The sequence below is a fragment of the Capra hircus genome, chromosome 9, assembly GCF_001704415.2.
Source record: "Capra hircus breed San Clemente chromosome 9, ASM170441v1, whole genome shotgun sequence".
NCBI lineage: Eukaryota > Metazoa > Chordata > Mammalia > Artiodactyla > Bovidae > Capra > Capra hircus.
In genome coordinates, this window is record NC_030816.1 from 19819768 (window position 1) to 19841735 (window position 21968).

Consider the following 21968-nt stretch of genomic DNA (forward strand, 5'->3'; position numbering starts at 1 on the left):
CAACAACAGTTAGTGGAGAAGTAACCATGACAATACTGTGTAAGTTCAGAGCAGAAACATAAACAGCCCTGCTTTGCAAAGGTCGTGCTCTTTCTTTATGCCTGGCATTGTGCCGAAGGCAGCATACAAAGAACATCCTTCTTTATGAGAAACAGTTTCTTGAGGGTAAATTTATAATTGCCCTACATATGTTTTAAATGTGGGTTTAGAGGTTGTAGCTGCTGTCTCCTTAAGTACCCATCAAATAATTAATTTTGCAAATTACAAACGTGTTTAATTTGGCTTTTTGAAGCTACAGCTCTGAGACCAACTGTGCCCTTCCTAATTTGGAAATATTTTCTTTCTGATTTTTATTTTGACATGTACCCTGCATCTACTTTCGTTGCTATTTCTAGCATCCCATGAGAGCTGCTTCCCCGGTTGTCAGAGAGCAGACAAACACTCAAGAAAACCAAGAACTTGGTGCTTTCATAAAGCATTTATTTTTATTTGAAAACATTATACAGGCATTACATTGCCACAGCCAGTCCATAGGGGAGCATGCAAATATCAAAAATGGAGAGTTTGTTCAACTTATTGGTGTCAATTTCCTTTTTTGGTTCATATTTTCCATTTGCAGTGTTGGGATTAGTGTGCTTTGTTATTTATGTGGCTTGACAGTAGAATCCTACCCATGGGGTAAAAATCTGTACTGGTAGCTAGCTGGGGACTACTAAGTGGTTACAAATCAAAAACAAACCCCAAACGAACAATACTACACGCTTGTCAAAAGGTTAATAGCACAAGTTAGCAATATCTAAACTAAACATTGAAACATTTTCATGGGACACAGTGGTACCAATTTTTCCATCGCTTGGTCTTCCTGGTTGTGTATTTCAGAGTGTGGAGCTGTGGGAAGGTGTGACCAAGGTGAGCGCTAGCCCCAGTGCAAGTTGTCATGGAGTAAGTGAGGACCACCACTTATCTCGAGCGAGATTTAGGAGAGCTATGGTTTGCTTACCCAACCAAATTCTATACACATTGCTAAAGTCTCATTTGTGGAAGAGAGAGTTATGGTAGATTGAAAAGCTGAAATTCTTGCTGGTGTCTACTGAGGTTATGAAATTCCAGAAACTCAAACAGCTAGAGTTAATGATGTCGTACTCCCATTTCCTACCCCATTCCCCAAGGGTTGATGTCTTAACACAGAAAAAGAGTTTGTTTCTTGCTATTGTCTTTTTTTTTCCCCCAAAAGGCCAATCTGGAACTCCTGATTCATGGGATGAATCTCAAACAATTCAAGTATGTTATCAGCCGTTCTAAATGGAGAAGAACCAACACAGTGAGGCACCCCAGTGACGTGAAAGTCTTGTGTACAGAACATGGGATGATAAAGGGTATATAGTGAATTCACCTTAACATTCACACTTGGTTTCCATACAATTTGGAGTCAGTTAAAATATCCTAGGAAACAATTCACATGGCAACCTGTAGCCATCTATTGATTGCAAACCTTTTTGAAATTAAAAAAAAAAATTTGCATCCACTGAGTTGACTTGGAAATACTTTCATCCACTTATTTCTCTTGAGATTTTACTAGGCGTCTACAAATTAGTGTCATAAAAATGAACAAAAAAAAGATGAAAATATTTGGCTGAAAATAAATACTACAAATGCAATAAATCAAACAAATTATGCAAACCAAAGGAATGTAAACACAAAAATAAAACCACAGTCTTTAAAGGTCTTCAGATCTGAATGGACAAAATAGTCAGAGAAAGGTATTTAATTGGTTTGACAGGTAGCAGAGAGCAAACATTGGCAAAGTTCTTTTGATTTGATACAGCTTTAATGTTGATTTTTTTCACCAGAAATAAAACAGGTTTCTAAGCGGGCTGAATGGAGATGAGCATAAAATTTGCATATCAGGAAAGATAACTTGTCTGCTCCAACTCCAAGGCAGGACTACCTGTCCCCAGGGTAGAGGGCAGACAGAGGTGCCACATGGGTGCTGACTGGCAGAATGGGACACTTTTGCAGGTCTATTTAGGGATTGTTCAGGCTAGTATGGGAATCCTGACTAAGCTGCAATCTGTTCTCTACCTTACAGAGACTCCACTGGAGTTTTGCTTTGCTTACTTAACTTGAACTGATTTGAATTGCCCAAAGTTTCATAAACATTTGTTTTTCCTTTATAAATCCTGTAACTCTATCGAGGATCTTTCTGAATGATACTGAAGCCAGCCAAACGTAAAGACTATTGCATGTACTGAGAGGGAGAAAGAGAATCTACTGTAAATCACAGAGCTCTGTGGTGTTTCTTGATTTTCTGCGTTTGAAGAAAGAGCTATTGTAAAGGCGACAAAATTAGATTGGTGACACACCCCTCAAAGCCTTATCAGGACCCTGGAATATTCTCTGTATCCATAAGAATGCTGCTATCGAATGGATGCCAAATATGACCAAAAATGCCAGACTTTTCATTGGTGAGATTTTTACTACTACACAGTGGCTGTATTAGATGAGCTGTTGTCAGAGGCTGTGCCACAGCAGCACCCTGACTTTGTTGGGAGGCCAGACAACCAATGAAATCCCACAATCAAGATAATTTCCATGCTGGTATATTTCAAAAAGGGTTTCACACAAAAGGGCAGAGGACCATGGCTTTTTCCAATGCCTTGATTGATCTCCATATTATCACTAAAGAAATCTAGGGGGAAAAGGAAAATTAATTTTTTTTTGGAAGAGGGAACATAGGAAGGGGCAGAAAGATTAAAAAAAAAAGATATTACCCTAAGCACAAGTGATATTACTCTGGGGTTTCCCATAAGCCACAGAAATGGAACATTCCTTATCCTGTTATTACAGGGACTTGATTAGCAGAATCATGAGTTGCAACAGAAAGGCAATGGCCTGGAGTAATCTGAGGTTGAAATATAAAAAGGCTAAAATGTTTGTTTTATATCTATTCCTAGAATAGAGAATTATATGGTCAGTTGCCACTCCCCACAAGGGTCACAGCACGAAATACATATTGAGCAGGCGATCCAACAGGTAAGAGGGAACCATGAGCCCCCAGGTGCCTAGGATAAGGAAGCGTCGCAGGGCGGGGCTCCTGTGGCATGCAGCACTCAGAGAAGGTGCACAAAAATAAAGTGTGATTCTTAAAAAGTGACTTGCCATAGAAAAGTGGGAGTGATGCTAACTACATGTGGGTCTGGCGAGAGTTCCCATCAGGAGTACAAAACCTCCTCCTGAAAGTCGCTATCATAACAGTAACCATAATCATACAAACAGTAATACTTGCTTTTGATTCAAACATTTTCACAGTAATTAATGTGGACGGGGGGTGGTGGTGTATGTGTGTGTGTGACCAGGATACACCCTAGGTAGGCATCCCTCCAGGTGGATCAGAGCCTGCATCTCCAGGGATGTTTAGCGCGTGCCTCTTACAGGCTTTCGGATTTGCTACCTTGCAGTCCACCTCTGTAAACTGCACCTAATAAATACCTTTCTCTATGTACAAAACAGAGATGACGGGCGGACACACAGCCATGGAGGTGTCCTCAGTGGTCAGGGAGGGTGTCATCCTAGGCCACGCGCACATGGGGCTCATCTTCGGTCTCCTGGCCCAGGCTGGTGTAGGTGACCGATGGCTCCACCTGAGCTGTGGCTGGTAAGTCCACGACGGGTCCCGAAGGGTTGCGGAACTGCTTGTAAACCCGGGGGTCCTGGGCTATGTACGTGGAGGTGGACGAGTAGAGCACCAGCCCGAGGAGGATGGTGAAGAAAGACAGGAGATACAGTCCTGAAAACTGAACAACACAACAGCCAGTCACTTAGCAGCCAGAGCCGAACTACGCACACAGGAGTGAGAGGGAGGGAGACAGAGCAGAGCCGTTTTCTCTCGTGACAGGCAGCTTGACGAGTCCACCAATGATCTTAATGGAAGATGAATGTTCTCTTCTACCCTGGCGCGGTCTTATTGATTCTCCTTATCTTTTTTCTTGATTCTGTGGCTAACACAGAGGAACATTTAGCTAATTGTCTCTAAAGCACCCGTCCGAGTTACCTGATGTGGGATAGCTAGTTAATCACGAATTGAAATACATCAAGTTAAAAGCAAAAAACTCTCCAGTATCACTCAATAAAGAGTTGGTTGGTTGTGGCTTCATTAAACACAGAAGAAATATAGATACACCACTTAAGGTTGTAATGAAGCCATAAACACCGAGTCCCTCACTGACACAGCTGCAGCAGGCACTTTGGTTTCAGCTTAATCCAATTCAGACACTATTTGTCTTCTGAGTAGGAATTGTTATTGACTTTGGTAACTGTCTTTGCAAGATTAGATTATCCTTGGATAGAAAGAAATAGTATACCCTTTCATTCTTGCTCCACTAATCTAAAACCAAAACCAAACAGGAATGGATATATAGTGTTGTGTTTCTAAACTACTGCTTGACAACTCAGAGTTTTGTGGGGAAAAAGAAAGAAAATATTGGTGTATAGAACTTCTCTGAGAATTTGCATGTTTTTAAAAAACGATACCTTCTGGGCTTTCTTGAGTAGTTATTGTGGAATTACTTGAGTAGTCAGTGGGAGAGAGGGAGGTAACACTATGAGCATTGCCATGGTAACAATGTGAGTGTTGCCGTTTCTGTTGTTTCAGTCATTCATTCACGCCTTCATTCATCCACGATGCCTTCTCTGTATCAAACACTCAACTATGTACTGAGGAAACAGAAATGAAAACATATTGTCCTTACTACCAAAGACCGAACAGTCTCAGTGGAGAACCAGAGTTACAGATGGAAAAAAATAATACAATGCACTTATGGCGTGCTGATTCTCATTGTAGTCGATGGCAGTTGTCCTAGTCTTGACCACATCCTGCATCTGTTACCCAGTCCAAGCTCGCCCTGCTCATTGCACTATAGGCTAACAAATCCAAGTGTTGAGATCTTGAGGCAAGGAACACAACTTTGGAGAGCCAGCTGACCCAGAAGATGGCAGACTAATGGCTTGAAATTACCATCTTGTCGGGGCCCGGATGCTAGGTTCTTCTATGGATCAGAGATGGGGGAAGGTTAGGACACAAAGTAAATATGACCATTTAATTCTTGCAAATGTCTCCTAGAACGGCAAGCCTCAGGCAGGGGGATGTGTGAGTTTCATTTCCTTACAGTCATTTCACTGGTGGTATGAAATGGAATATCTGCTATTATATCAACAAACAAAGATGCCACAGCTATCTGCAATTCCAGCTCTCCAAATGTGAACTTCTGAGCCACTCCAGTAAGCAGCAGATTGGGGGCGCCATTTCCCACACAAAGAACTCAGGAAAGTCACAGTCCTTCACAGGGTCAGGCTGTCTCCCTGTGAACCAAGCAAAGGCATCCTAGCCCAAGGGCCAGGAAGAGGAGGAGGGGCAGGCAGGGCTCCCCGAGGCAGGCCGCTAAGTATGCCTATAATATCAAAAGCAGCAAAATAAGAGTTAAAGTCACAGAAGCAGAGCCAGAATGGGTTTAAAATTAACCCTTCCCAATTACACATCCATTTGGAACAAAAGAATCAATCTGATCTTCCTTTTGGGGGGAGGGGTACCAATTCCTTTATTTGAGGGAATGGTACTAAGGAAAGAACTTGAGTAGACATTTTGGTACAACTTATAGCAAAGGTGCAGTACAAATATGCACGTACTGCCTTGGTGACCAGGGACATCAGCCCTGTGGCTATAGGAAGCCAGGCTGAGGAGGCTTGGCTTTCCTCATCCCTGTTTCCCAGGGTGTGCTTGTCAAAGAGATACTCTGCCATGCCAGACTTGATTTTCCTATTTTATTTTTTATGCTCATAGTCTAAAACAACCAGGCTTCCCCAGTGGCTCAGATGGTAACGTATCTGCCTGAAATGCAGGAGACCCAGGTTTGATCCCTGGGTCGAGAAGACTCCCTGGAAAACGGAAAGGCTACCCACTCCAGTATTCTTGCCTGGAGAATTCCATGGACAGAGGAGTCTGGTGGGCTATATAGTCTATGCGGTCACAAAGAATCAGACACTGCTGAGTGACTAATACTTTCACTTTACTAAAACTAGGAGGAACTGGTAAAAAAAAATTAATTGGAAGCTGGAAGAAAATAGGAAAAGGATCGAGAGAGTCTATAAAGTTGCAATGTTATTATAAAGAGTTATAAGATGGCTGTGTGGTGTGTGTGCTCAGTTGTCTGACCCTTTGGGATCCCATGGACTGTAGCCTGCCAGGCTCCTCTGCCTATGGAATTTTCCAGGCAAGAATACTGGAGGGGGTTGCCATTCCTACTCCAGGGGATTGTCCCGACTCAAGGATCAAACCTACATCTCTTGTGTCACCTGCATTGGCAGGCGGATTCTTTACCACTACCCGACAGTGTTCAATAATAGGAAAGGCAGTTTTGAAAATGGCAGATAGAAAAATTATTTGTGTGGCTAAAAGTCCTTGCTGTAATATTTTGTTGTTTACCTTACTCTCTCTCTCTTTTAGCACCAGCAAGGTAGTTAAGACTAAAGATCACTTTTTTATTTTCTTTCCAGAGCCTGCATCACTGCTTTTAATTTCTTTATCGATCACAGTCATATGATGATACTTCTTCAGATGGCTTGTATACTGGATTCAGCTTATAACAGGTTCACTAAACTTGATTAATTCTGTTAAATAATTCTTTTCTTTATGAATTTGTTTATAAAATAAGATGGTAGCAAAACAGTATGGAGGTCAAGAAGAAACAGAAACCACGGACTGGTTCCAACTTTGGAAAGGAGTCCATCAAGGCTGTGTATTGTCACCCTGCTTATTTAACTTATACACAGAGTACATCATGAGAAACGCTGGGCTGGATGAAGCTCAAGCTGGAATCAAGGTTGCCGAGAGAAATATCAATAACCTCAGATATGCAGGTGACACCACACATATGGCAGAAAGTGAAGAGGAACTAAACAGCCTCTTGATGATGGTGAAGAGGAGAGTGAAAAAGCTCGTTTAAAACTCAACATTCAAAAGACTAAGACCACGACATCTGGTCCCACCACTTCATGGCAAATAGATGGGGAAACAATGGAAACACTGACAGATTTTATTTCCTTGGATTCCAGAATCTCTGTGATGGTGACTGCAGCCATGAAATTAAAAGATACTTGCTCTTTGGAAGAAAAGCTATGACAAACCTAGAGAGCATGTTAAATAGCAGAGATATTACTTTGTCGACAAAGGTCCATCTAGTCAAAGCTACGGTTTTTCCAATAGTCATGCACAGATGTGAAAGTTGGACCATAAAGTAAGCTGAGTGCCAGAGAACTGATGCTTTTGAACTGTGGTGTTGGAGAAGACTCTTGAAAGTCCTTTGGACTGCAAGGAGATGCAACCAGTCAATCCTAAAGGAAATCAGTCCTGAATACTCATCGGAAGGACTGATGCTGAAGCTGAAGCTCCAACACTTTGGCCACCTGATGCGAAGAAATGACTCATTGGAAAAGACCCTGCTGCTGGGAAAGATTGAAGGCAGGAGGAGAAGGGGACGACTGAGGATAAGATGGTTGGATGGCATCACCAACTCAAAGGACATGAGTTTGCAAAGCTCTGGGAGTTGGTGATGGACAGAGAAGCCTGGCGTGCTGCAGTCCATGGGGTCGCAAAGAGTTGGACACGACTGAGTGACTGAAGAGCTTCATCCTTTACTTGAAAGTTTCCCTGATGTCTCAGAAGATAAAGAATCTGTATGTAACGCAGGCGACCCAGGTTTTATCCCTGAGTTGGGAAGATCCCCTGGAGAAGGGAACGTCTACCAACTCCAGTATTCTTGCCTGGAGAATTCCATGGACAGAGGAGCCTGGTGGCCTATAGTCCATGGGATTGCAGAGTCGGACACAACTGAGTGACTAACATTTTCACTTCACTTTCAACAAATGAAATGAGCTTGTTCCTAACAGTAGCACCATTTCAAATATTTTGATACTGACTTTCATTTTCAAAAAACCCTCATGCATCTCCAGTTTCAAGTGAGAAACTTGCAAGGGAGGTTTTGGGTGTGAGGCTGCCTCTGTTGCAGCAGATGGAAGCAGAGACATTAAGAACGGGGCTCTGAGATTAGAACTGCATTCTATCCACAAACCGGATTCAAATCCTAGCTCCTCTCCTCTCTATCATTTTGGACAAGTTCCTTTCCAGGTCCAAGTTCCTCATCAGTATAGTGGGGATAACCGTACCTACTGTATAGAGTGGTTATAAGGATAAAATTAGGTAAAGCATGTGAGCATTTGTCCTACTGCCTACATCACAGTGAGGATTCAATCTACACTGGCCCCATTGTAATCATCAATGACTGTATGTATCAGTGTTACCACATTTTTATATAATCATTGATTAAACTGCCTTTCTTTTATAGGCTCCTGACTACAGGACTGTGTCTTTCTTGACCAGTGTCAAGTACAGAGTCTGGCATAGTGTGTGTGTTGTGAGTTGTGTCTGACCCTTTGTGACCCCATGGACTATAGCCCCAGGTTCCTCTGTTCATGGAATTCTCCAGGCAAGAATACTGGAGTGGGTTGCCATTTCCATACCTATTAAGTTTTATTTGCTCTTTGTTTACAGTTTGAATGAATTAATGCATTTATTTATTATTATTTTGGTATTAAACATCTAAGTTGAGATTTAATAATCAAATGACTTTAATGGGCCTAAATCTATACGACTAGAAAACTACATGGTTTGAAAGCCATTTCAATGTAATTTTACAAATATATTGACTAGATTAAGTGAGGAAGAGGACAATTTTTAAAGGAGGCATTCTTTTTATATTGACTAAAAGATGGCAGGGGTGAGCAGAAAGGAACATAGGAAACCCTCAGAGAGCTGTGCAGTAGGATATGAAGTGACCAAGGGCTAACGCTCTACTTTTACTGGATGTGTCTACCAACCTCCAGGAGGAGCTGGTTTTTCTTTCCTTCCTTGAGTATGAACGTCAAAAGATGTCTTTTACGATATATGCCTCTTTGTAACATGGTTTTTACAAGGTTCCTGATGTTGGGCTCTGATTGTTTTTGTTCAATGACCCCACTTGGACCTATTAATGATCAGAACTGATTGTGATTTAATAGGTAATGAAAAGCTAAAAGATTCTCTTTGCTTTTAAAGAGAGACATATGGTAGTTTTCTCTCCAAAAGCACTAAGATTCAACAGATAGAAACGATCACTTGTGAGAGGTAGAGGAAAGACCTGGAAAAGAACGGTTGTTGATGGGTTTCTTAGGAAACTGGGGTTCAAGGGAATGAGACTTGCAGCTCCTGCAGCTATATGAGAAAAAGGAAAGGTTTAGATTTAAATCCAATTTAGGTCTAACTTATAGAGGTGACTGTGGCTCAGATCATGAACTTCTTATTGCCAAATTCAGACTTAAATTGAAGAAAGTGGGGAAAACCACCGGACCATTCAGACATGACCTAAATCAAAACTCTTATGATTATAGAGTGGAAGTGAGAAATAGATTTAAGGGATTAGATCTGATAGACAGAGTGCCTCATGAACTACGGACTAAGGTTCATGGCATTGTACAGAAGACAGGGATCAAGACCATCCCCAAGAAAAAGAAATGCAAAAAAGCAAAATGGCTGTCTGAGAAGGCCTTACAAACAGCTGTGAAAAGCAGAGAGGTGAAAAGCAAAGGAGAAAAGGGAAAATATACCCATTGGAATGCAGAATTCCAAAGAATAGCACGGAGAGATAAGAAAGCTTTCCTCGGCAATCAATGCAAAGAAATAGAAGAAAACAATAGAATGGGAAAGACTAGAGATCTCTTCAATAAAATTAGAGATACCAAGGGAACACTTCATGCAAAGGTGGGCACAATAAAGGACAGAAATGGTATGGACCTAACAGAAGCAGAAGATATTAAGAAGAGGTGGCAAGAATACACAGAAGAACTGTACAAAAAAGATCTTCATGACCCAAATAATCACAATGATGTGATCATTCACCTAGAGCCAGACATCTTGGAAAGTGAAGTCAAGTGGGCCTTAGGAAGCATCACTATGAACAAAGCTAGTGGAAGTGATGGAATTCCAGTGGAGCTGTTTCAAATCCTGAAAGATGATGCTCTGAAAGTGCTGCACTCAATATGCAAGCAAATTTGGAAAACTCAACAGTGGCCACAGGACTGGAAAAGGTCAGTTTTCATTCCAATTCCAAAGAAAGGCAATGTCAAAGAATGCTCAGACTACCACACAATTGCACTCATCTCACATGCTAGTAAAGTAATGCTCAAAATTCTCCAAGTCAGGCTTCAGCAATACATGAACTGTGAACTTCCAGATGTTCAGGCCGGTTTTCGAAAAGGCAGAGGAACCAGAGATCAAATTGCCAACATCCGCTGGATCATCGAAAAAGCAAGAGAGTTCCAGAAAAACATCTATTTCTGCTTTATTGAGTATGCCAAAGTCTTTGACTGTGTGGATCACAATAAACTGTGGAAAATTCTGAAGGAGATGGGAGTAACAGACCACCTGAGCTGCCTCTTGAGAAGTCTGTATGCAGGTCAGGAAGCAACAGTTAGAACTGGACATGGAACAACAGACTGGTTCCAAATAGGAAAAGGAGTACATCAAGGCTGTATATTGTCACCCTGCTTATTTAACTTATATGCAGAGTACATCATGAGAAACGCTGGGCTGGAAGAAACACAAGCTGGAATCATGATTGCCGGGAGAAATATCAATAACCTCAGATATGCAGATGACACCACCCTTGTGGCAGAAAGTGAAGAAGAACTTAAGAGCCTCTTGATGAAAGTGAAAGAGGAGAGTGGAAAAGTTGGCTTAAAGCTCAACATTCAAAAAACTAAGATCATGGCATCCGGTCCCATCACTTCATGGGAAATAGATAGGGAAACAGTGGAAACAGTGGAAACAGCGGCTGAGTTTATTTTGGGGGGCTCCAAAATCAGTGCAGATGGTGACTGCAGCCATGAAATTAAAAGACGCTTACTCCTTGGAAGGAAAGTTATGACCAATCTAGACAGCATATTAAAAAGCAGAGACATGACTTTGCCAACAAAGGTCCATCTAGTCAAGGCTATGGTTTTTCCAGTAGTCATGTACGGATGTGAGAATTGGACTATAAAGAAAGCTGAGTGTCAAAGAATTGATGCTTTTGAACTGTGGTGTTGGAGAAGACTCTTGAGAGTCCCTTGGACTGCAAGGAGATCCAACCAGTCCAGCCTAAGGGAGATCAATCATGAATATTCATTGGAAGAACTGATGCTGAAGCTGAAACTCCAATACTATGGCCATCTGATGCGAAGAACTAACTCATTGGAAAAGACCCTGATGCTGGGAAAGACTGAGGGCAGGAGGAGAAGGGGATGACAGAGGATGAGATGGTTGGATGGCATCACCGATTCAATGGACATGAGTATGGGTAAACTCCGGGAGCTGATGATGGATAGGGAGGCCTTGCATGCTGTGGTTCATGGGGTTGCAAAGTTGGACATGACTGAGTGACTGAACTGAACTGTAGAACTGAGGAAGCTTAGTGAAAATACGAGTGGAAAGAGGGAGAAAATAAGGTCCAATTAGAAAGACAAAAGATATAGGAAAAGAAAATTTCTCAATAGCTAGGAGGAAACAGGATTGAAAAACTTGGATTAGCCATCTCCCCATATAATTCTTTTCTATGTTCACTTAACATGTATTTTTTTCCTGTTTGTCTCAGTTTGTGTATGTACACACACAACACACATAGCTCAGAGCCACTATGGCTGACCTGATAGGTCCTGCCTTGTGAACTTTTCTTAAAAAAATTCTTTTTACTTTATTTGAATGATATAAAATATTTAATTAAAACCACAAAAGGCAAAAAAGGAATGAAACATAAAAATAGGGACAAAAATCAAGGGCAAGGAATAGAAAATAGTAACAAACAGGGCAGATAATAATTCAATAATATCAATAATCACTTTAAACATCAATGATCCAAATACATTAGGAACTTTTCTTGAGAGAAGCTGAGTAGCCTGAGAGAATAGCATCCCTGAAAGCTTCTCGTGTATGGCAGATGAGCAAAGGACAACACTTCCCAGCCTCCTGTGGTTCCAAGGCTACATATGAAGAGTGGAGGAACAAAATACCACGTCAGTCAGTCAGTTCAGTCACTCAGCTGTGTCTGACTCTTTGCGACCCCATGGACTGCAGCACGCCAGGCCTCCCTGTCCATCATCAACTCCCGGAGTCTACTCGAACTCATGTCCATTGAGTCGGTGATGCCATCCAACCTTCTTCTCTGTTGTCCCCTTCTCCTCCTGCCTTCAATCTTTCCCAGAATCAGGGTCTTTTCAGATGAGTCAGTTCTTCGCACCAGGTGGCCAAAGTATTGCAGTTTTAGCTTCAACATCAGTCCTTCCAATGAATATTCAGGATTGGTTTTCTTTAGGATGGAGTGGTTGGATCTCCTTGCAGTCCAAGGGACTCTCAAGAGTCTTCTCCAACACCACAGTTCAAAAGCATCAATTCTTCGGCACTCAGCTTTCTTTATAGTCCAGTTCTCATATCCATACACGATTACTGGAAAAACCATAGCTTTGACTAGATGGACCTTTGTTGGCAAAGTCATGTCTCTGCTTTTTGATATGCTGTCTAGATTGGTCAAAACTTTTCTTCCAAGGAGCAAGTGTCTTTTAATTTCATGGCTGCAATCACCATCTGCAGAGGTTTTGGAGCCCCCCAAAATAAAGTCTATCACTGTTTGCATTGTTTCCCCATCTATTTGCCATGAAGTGATGGGAACAGATGCCATGATCTTCGTTTTCTGAATGTTGAGCTTTAAGCCAACTTTTTCTTTCTCCTCTTTCACTTTTTTCAAGAGGCTCTTTAGTTCCTCTTCACTTTGTGCCATAAGGGTGGTGTCATCTGCATATCTGAGGTTGTTGATATTTCTCCCGGCAACCTTGATTCCAGCTTGTGCTTCTTCCAGCCTGGCAGTTTGCACGATGTACCCTGCATAGAAGTTAAATAAGCAGGGGGACAATATACAGCCTTGACGGACTCCTTTTCCAATTTGGAACCAGTCTGTTGTTCCATGTCCAGTTCTATCTATTGCTTCTTGACCTGCATACACATTTCTCAGGAGATAGGTCAGGTAGTCTGGTATTCCCATCTCCTTCAGAATTTTCCACATTTTGTTGTGATCCACACAGTCAAAGGCTTTGGCATAGTCAAGAAAGCAGAAATAGATGTTTTTCTGGAACTCTCTTGCTTTTTCGATGATCCAGCGGATGTTGGCAATTTGATCTCTGGTTCCTCTGCCTTTTCTAAATCAAGCTTGAACATCTGAGCACAGTTCACGTACTGTTGAAGCCATGCTCAGAGAATTTTGAGCATTACTTCGCTAGCATGTGAGATGAGTGCAATTGTGTGGTAGTTTGAGCATTCATAGCTCAAGGACAGCATCACTGGTAAAACTTCAGAAGACAAGTTACCTTGATCAAACAAAGGGGCTCTATTGGATATGAGCCTGCCATGGAAACCTGAGAATGGGTAAGAGTTGAAACTGGTTTCTCAGCTGCGTAAGGAAGCTGCTCAGAAATGAATTCAAGGATATTTCTAGGTCTTAGATGTGGTTTCTGACATGGAGGTATTTCAGGTACACAAAGAATATGTCGCCACAATAATCATATCCTCTCTAGTTCTTATTCGTCTTTTAAAGAGATACAGATATAATCAAACCTTTCAACATTAAAAAAGTTTTTTAATTGAAGTTTTAAAAAACTTGTGTTTTTGGGGGGCCACACCATGAGGCATGTGGAATTTTAGTTCCCTGACCAGGGATTGAACCCTGGCAGGGTTCATCTGCACTGGAAGCATGGAGCCTTAACCCCTGGACCACCAGGAAAGCCCTCACTTTCCACATTTTAAACTGCTAATTAGAAAATACCTAGGATGGTAGAGTCTGGGAATCTGCAAATTTAGCAGTTGCTTTAGAAGTCAATGCAACCATGGGTAAATGGAATGATGGAGGTTACACAGACAGGCTGGTAAAGGTGAGGTTTAATAGCTGCTGGGAAGAATTTCTGCGTATGGAGACTGGCCTGGCATTTTCAGCAGCAAGTTATGCCTGGGAAGAATTAGACTTTTCATTAAATTTGTGAAACTGACCTGAATATTCTGCACATAAAGCACAGGCTCCTCTCCTTAGTACTACCACTCTGTGATATGAAATGCCTATATAAAGATAAAGCTACTGGTACATCTAATTGAGATTTCTAGACCAAAAACAAAAAAACAAAACCAAAAAAACCAAAAAAAAAAATGAGCCCAATACTATTTCAAACAGAACCAGATTTCATAGTTTGGAGATCTTAGGTACCAGGGTAGTTTAAAGATTCATCAGTGACAAAGTTGGGCAAAATACCAATCAAAAGAATGAATCATCATTAATGATAATGCTGCTGCCGTGGAATTTTTAAGTCCCAATATTATGCATAGGTAAAATTGGGTTTTATAACTAAATTGCCTGAGGAGCCCAAGGTCTTGTGTCCCCACTTGATATATGGTTTGAAAGGTGGACCCTGAGGACCACAGCTGACCTTCTGAGTGTCCTGGGGCAGGAAGGAGAAGACGGATTATCAGTGACAACACGTCTCTTAGCAGCTGTGTGAATCTCAGGGGTCTGTAGACCACACCTTGAACCTGCGAGCGGAATGGTAGGGAGAGAACCAGAGGCAGCTGGCCATTGCTGGGCAGGCTGCAAACTGTGTCCTCACTGGGATCCTGTGACAAAAGGCCCTGCCTGGTTCTGATCTATTGCTCCTGAGCCTGAGCCAGCTGCTATTCAGGGCAAGGAAACTAGACAGACCTGCCTCTACAGAAACGCCAACATAAACACGCTGGTACTTGACCTCTTAATTTTGGCTCTGCCTTAACCTAGCAAGATCACTTTTATTATTATTAAGGGCACTAAAAATGCAGAAGTTCTGCTTCTGGGTTTACGGAGCTGGAAATAAACTGCCCACAAAGGCCTGAGCTTTTCCAAATTCTTTGGATCTGCTTCATTGTTGCTTTATCTCCTACTCTTGTCTCCTTTTATTTCTCCTCTTCTTCTTTTTTCTTCATTTTTTTAAAGAAAAAAAGGGGGGGGGCTAAATTTCTCTGGCTACATTTTGCAATTCCTCTTTATTCTGAGTCATAGCACAGAAAATATTAAATGTGGCATGGTGCACGACAGACACCAAAATTGGTTGTTTTTAGGGACTAAGAATACTGACCTCCAAGCCTGGTTCCACATGCTTTCTCCAACTGGGAGAAAAGAAATAACCCCAAATTCATGCCAATCTAATCAAGACAGAAAATAAGTTAATAAGTGCCTTAGTTAAAATGCCGAATGGTCTTTCAATCCATGTCAGAAAACTAAGACATTGCTAAGGTTTAAATATTTGGGAAACAAACTTACCCTCCAAGAATCTTACTGTTAAGGAGAGAAGCAGCAGCCAGGGCCCTTGCCTCTCCGTGGCCTGAGGTTGTCACTCATGTCAAGCCTATACCTCCAATGTAATCTGAGTTCAGTTTACGATGCCTTCTGTTTGGTTTGCAAAACCAGTTCATTTGGCAGTGTAATCTGTGCAGCCAATCACATCTAAGGCCAATAAGGGTTCTTTTACACGCAAATCTCTTCCCCTGTGGGTAATTTCACACATGAGTACAGCAATAAGGAGTTAAAAATGGGTTCCTGCCACTATCTTTTATACGACAAACAGACATTTTCACTTGGTTTGATGAAGTGATAGAAATCCTTGTTCACGGAGATTCTATTCTCTGCAGTCCAGCAAAAGAAGGTCATCATAGCCAAGTTGGAAGTGGAATAAAAGGGGCAATAGTCTGTGGGTAATTGGACCATAAAAAAGGCTGAGCACCAAAGAAGTGATGCTTTCGAACAGTAATGCTGGAGAAGACTCTTGAGCCTTCCTTGGATAGCAAGGAGATCAACCAGTCAATCCTAAAGGAAATCAACCCTGAATATTCATTGGAAGGACTGATGCTGAAGTTCCAATACTTCAGCCACCTGATGCAAAGAGCCAAGTCATTGAAAAAGACCCTGATGCTGGGAAAGATTGAAGGCAAAAGAAGAGGGCAGCAGAGGATGAGATGGCTAGATAGCATCATCGACTGAGTGGACATGAATTTGAGCAAACTCTGGGGGACAGCAGAGGACAGGGGAGCCTGGTGTGGACAGTGCACGGGGCTCACAAAGAATTGAACACGACTTAGGGACTGAAGAGCAACAAGGTTGTGCGAATGTTTAATTACAGGCTCAGTTACAACAAAGCCATCTGATGGCTCATTAGGTCATCCCACCAGGTAAAGAACCACAGGGTCAGCTGAGATACTTGCTGAGACAAGTGGAATACAGAATGGGTATTGGAAGAAGGTAGTTCTAAGTTCCAGCTACACTAATATGATCAGTTGCAGAAATAAGGACAGTAACTGTCATGAGTATTTACTCCTTATTTCATTTTAAATATGCTTGTCTGTGTGTGTCTGTCTGTATAAAATATTTTTGTTTTCTCCCTTCCCTTATTCCCTTATCAGATAGGATGCATTGACTTTACATCTTAGTGTTTACCTAACAGGATGTCAAGGAGAAGAGCGAACATCCCCCAAGTTGTTTGCATCCTCTTCCAGGGAAAAGGTTACTGTGTTTTCAGTTGTGCACAGGCCAGTTGTGTCATGTTGGGCAAAAGTATGACTTTGTTATTGTCTTTATGTTGAGATTAAGTATGATTTAAGGAGATGTGTGTATATGGGTGCCAAGCTGAGAAGACGTAGACTTGTGATAGTTAATTTTACATGTCAGCTTGGCTAAGCCATAGTATCTAGATATTGGTCAAACATGAGTCTAGATGTTGCCATGAAGATATTTTCTACATGGAATTAACATTTAAATCAGTAGACACTGATTAAAGTAGATTAACCCCCATCATGTGGATAGACTTCTTTCAGTCAGTTGATGTCTTGAGATAAAGGACTGAGGTCAGTGAGGGAGTAGAAATTGTATCTTTCGATTCAACCTACAACATCAACTCTTCCCCGGGATTCCAGCCTGCCAGCCTGCTCTTCAGATTTCAAGCTTGCCGACCTCTACAACGGCATGTGCCACTTTCTGGGCTTGATAAAGGACAGAAATGGTCTGGACCTAACAGAAGCAGAAGATATTAAGAAGAGGTGGCAAGAATACACAGAAGAACTGTACAAAAAAGATCTTCATGACCCAGATAATCATGATGGTGTGATCACTCACCTAGAGCCAGACATCCTGGAATGTGAAGTCAAGCGGGCCTTGGAAAGCATCGCTATGAACAAAACTAGTGGAGGTGATGGAATTCCAGTAGAGCTGTTTCAAATCCTGAAAGATGATTCTGTGAAAGTGCTGCACTCAATATGCCAGCAAATTTGGAAAACTCAGCAATGGCCACAGGACTGGAAAAGGTCAGTTTTCATTCCAATTCCAAAGAAAGGCAATTCCAATTCCAAAGAAAAGAATGCTCAAACTACCGCACAATTGCACTCATCTCACATGCTAGTAAAGTAATGCTCAAAATTCTCCAAGCCAGGCTTCAGCAATACGTGAACTATGAATTTCCAGATGTTCAAGCTGGTTTTAGAAAAGGCAGAGGAACCAGAGATCAAATTGCCAACATCCGCTGGATCATGGAAAAAGCAAGAGAGTTCCAGAAAAACATCTATTTCTGCTTTATTGACTATGCCAAAGCCTTTGACTGTGTGGATCACAATAAACTGTGGAAAATGCTGAAAGAGATGGGAATACCAGACCACCTGACCTGCCTCCTGAGATATCTGTACGCAGGTCAGGAAGCAACAGTTAGACCTGGACATGGAACAACAGACTGGTTCCAAATAGGAAAAGGAGTACGTCAAGGCTGTATATTGTCACCCTGCTTATTTAACTTATATGCAGAGTACATCATGAGAAACGCTGGACTGGAAGAAACACAAGCTGGAATCATGATTGCCAGGAGAAATATCAATAACCTCAGATATGCAGATGACACCACCCTTATGGCAGAAAGTGAAGAGGAACTAAAAAGCCTCTTGATGAAAATGAAAGTGGAGAGTGAAAAAGTTGGCTTAAAGCTCAACATTCAGAAAACAAAGATCATGGCATCCGGTCCCATCACTTCATGGGAAATAGATGGGGAAACAGTAGAAACAGTGTCAGACTTTATTGTTTTGGGCTCCAAAATCACTGCAGATGGTGACTGCAGCCATGAAATTAAAAGACACTTACTCCTTGGAAGAAAAGTTATGACCAACCTAGATAGCATATCCAAAAGCAGAGACATTACTTTGCCGACTAAGGTCCGTCTAGTCAAGGCTATGGTTTTTCCTGTGGTCCTGTATGGATGTGAGAGCTGGACTGTGAAGATGGCTGAGCGCCGAAGAATTGATGCTTTTGAACTGTGGTGTTGGAGAAGACTCTTGAGAGTCCCTTGGACTGCAAGGAGATCCAACCAGTCCATTCTGAAGGAGACCAGCCCTGGGATTTCTTTGGAAGGAATGACGCTAAAGCTGAAACTCCAGTACTTTGGCCACCTCATGAGAAGAGTTGACTCATTGGAAAAGACTCTGATGCTGGGAGGGATTGGGGGCAGGAGGAGAAAGGGACGACAGAGGATGAGATGACTGGATGGCATCACTGACTCGATGGACGTGAGTCTGAGTGATCTCCGGGAGTTGGTGATGGACAGGGAGGCCTGACGTGCTGGGATTCATGGGGTCACAAAGAGTCAGACACGATTGAGCGACTGAACTGAACTGTATCTCTCTAAATAGGAAGGTAGATAGATAGGAATATGTAGAGATAGAGAGAAGGATAGATACACAAACACACACAGACATCCTATTGGTTCGATTTCTCTGGAAAACCCTAATACAATTAACAATGCAAATATTTGTTATACTAAAGGTCTAGATGCTGATGTGAATTTTTATAACAATTTATTCCCATGGTAAGTTTTTGAAATGGAGTGTTTAATGATGTTTTCCAGGTAATATCAGGGCTCCCTGCTGGCTCAGCAATAAAGAATCCGGTTGCAATGCAAGAGATATGGGTTTGATCCTTGGGTTGGGAAGATCCCCTGGAGAAGGAAATGGCAACCCACTCTACTATTCTCGCCTGGGAAACCTCATGGATAGAAGAGCCCAGTGGGTTACAATCCGGGGGGACACAAGAGTCAGACATGACTTAGCAACCAAACCATCACTGCCAGGCAATATCAAGTGGCAATTCACAGTATGAGCTCTAGAGTCAGAATGCAGGGGTTTGCATATCTGTTTGACACTTCCTTGCTATGGTCTTGGACAAGTTCTTTACTTCTCCACATCTCTGAGTTCTCATCAGTTAATGAAGGATAATAATAGTACTTCCCTGTTGTGAGCATTAAACTAAATACATATATAAAACTTTTGGTGCAGTGCTTGGCACACAGCAAATGTTCAAAAAATGTCAGCTATATTGTTATCTTTACATCAGAGGGAGTAAATGCTAAAGCAAAGATAGATATAAAAACCTTGAGTAACTCTTTCTGAAAAGTTCAACACGAATCAAGTTGAACTGCAAATGCATTTATAGAATTGGCAACTTAAAAGAAGAGTGTGACAATCAATCCATATGGAGAGAAGGCTTTTTTGGCAATGAAGATAATAACCCCCGGCTTATAAGTTCAGTGTCTGGACTTGAGTTTCCCTACAATGGTGATTACATAAGTCCTTATAAATTCCTATTCTGCTTTACCTTGTTTATTAACTGTGGGCAACTACTCCCCATTGACACAAACCATGTTTGAGCAGCCATAAGTATATGTAAGTTTAGCAGTTCACTTTACTTCCTCATTATGTTAAGCTTTAAAGTAGACCCCAAATTACATCCACATCCTAATCCCTGGAATCTGTGACTCTTAGTTACCCTACTTGGAGAAAGGGTCTTTGCAGATGTGTTTGAGGATTTTGAGATGATAGATTAGCCTGGGTGCTGTGGACTGAATTGTGCACCACCCCCTACCCCCAACAAATTAGTATATTGAAGCCATGACCCTCAATGTGTCTGGATTCCGAGACGGGGCCTCTATTAAGATGAAAAGTGAAAGTGAAAGTCACTCAGTTGTATCTGACTCTTTGCAACCCCACGGACTATAGTCTATGGAATTCTCCAGGCCAGAATACTGGAGCAGATAGCCATTCCCTTCTCCAGCTCTATTTAGTTAATTAAGGTTAAATGCAGTCATATAGAAGAACTAGCATCCGTATGAGAAGTGATCAGAGAACTCTCTCTGACTGCCCCTTACTCTTCCCATGTGTACACACAGAGGAAAGGCCATATGAAGATGTGAGAAGGCAGTTGTCTGTAAGTCAGGAAGAGAGCCCTCACCAGAAACTGGACCCTGCTGGAGCCTGGTCTGGGATTTTCAGCCTTCAAAAGCGTGACAATAATTTTTCTGTTCTCTAAGCCACCCAGCCTGTGGTATTTTGTATGGTGGCTAGAGCACAGTAATACATACAAGTTATTCAGGTGGGCCCTAAATACAATCACATGTATCTTACAAGAAGGAGCAGAGGGAGATTTCAGACTCACAGAGAAGAAGGGGATATGAAGACAGAGGAGAAAGAGATTTGAAGATGCTGGCCTTAAAGACTGGAGTGACAGAGCCACAGGCTGAGGAATGCGGGCAGCCAGAGAAGCTGGACAGGAACACATTCTCCCCCAGAGCCTCAGGTTGGAACATGGCTCTGCTGAACCTTAGTCTTGCCCTGGGGAAGCTGATTTTGAACATCGGGCCCCAGAACTGTGAGAGAATAAATGTCGGTGTGTTTTAAGCCACCGAGGTTTGCAGTAATCTGTTACAGTAGCCCTATGAAACTGAGAGACTCACTAATTAATTATTCATTTAATAACTGAGCTTAGCTGTGATCTGAAATCCTAATTATTGCCTCACCATCCATCCAGTCAAGAAATGCTCATTGAGTTCCTATTATGTGTCCTGTGCTGGGAATGCAGCGACAAATACTATAAAATGGATATCATTCTGTTTGGTTTCCAGTTTGTTGTGGGAGACAGATGAAAACTAAGTTGAAGGAATTAATCTGCAATACAACTTTGGGAAATACTGGGGTTGCTGCAGAAACTCATATATTCTGGCTCCCCCACTTCTTCCTCAGAACAGTTTTCTCAGCATGTATCTGAGAGACTGTCTGCCAGACTTGAAGTCCTAAGAAAGTCTGCCAAATAAAATATAACTCTCAACTTTTAGGTTGTACCTTTTTTTTTTTTTTTTTTTTTCTCAACTGACAGAGCCATAGGACATAGGCATTCAGGAAAGTTATCACTTGATTTTTAAGTTGACCTTAGAGGTCAGGATGGCACCTACATTTTGCTCAAAATGCAATAAGAAAGAAGTATTAAATGGTATTCAGAAGAAGAGAGCATGGTCTGGTTGGTATTTTAAAAGAAACACCCTGGCTTCTGGTGGGCCATTAACTGTAGAGTATGTCAACTAAAAAAAAAGCACAACCTAACAGTTAAGAATTATATTTTATTTGGCAGACAAAACTGAGGATTGAAGCCTGGGATGCAGCTTCTCAGACTGCTCTAAGGGACTGCTCCACAGAGGTAAGGCAGGAGTCAGACACATAGGAGTGTGTGAAACGAAGACCAGGTTGTCAGAACATCAAAAGATGACTATTAATTAAAGAAAAACAGACATCTCAAGTCAAGGAATTTAGCACTTTTCTATGAATGGGAAGATGCAAGGGTATGGGCTCACTGAAATCTGAGTCTCCTCAGGGTGCACCAGCAGGAATGGCTGCTGAATTCCCTCAGGGCTCACTGCTGGGGTGGCTGTAAAGTGGGGGCTGTTAAGTGATGCCTGCTACTGCCTTTGTGGGTGTGGCAGGCAGC

General features: G+C 41.9%; 1 protein-coding gene across 1 annotated transcript in view; it reads right to left on the minus strand.

Moving 5' to 3' along the window:
* The window catches only part of SLC35F1 (solute carrier family 35 member F1), a 407298-nt gene continuing 385793 nt past the window's right edge, over positions 464 to 21968 (minus strand). The window contains exon 8 of the mRNA XM_018053020.1: positions 464 to 3794. Coding sequence (XP_017908509.1) covers positions 3570 to 3794 — 225 coding nt within the window. The 3' untranslated portion in view covers positions 464 to 3569. The remainder of the gene's footprint in view (positions 3795 to 21968) is intronic.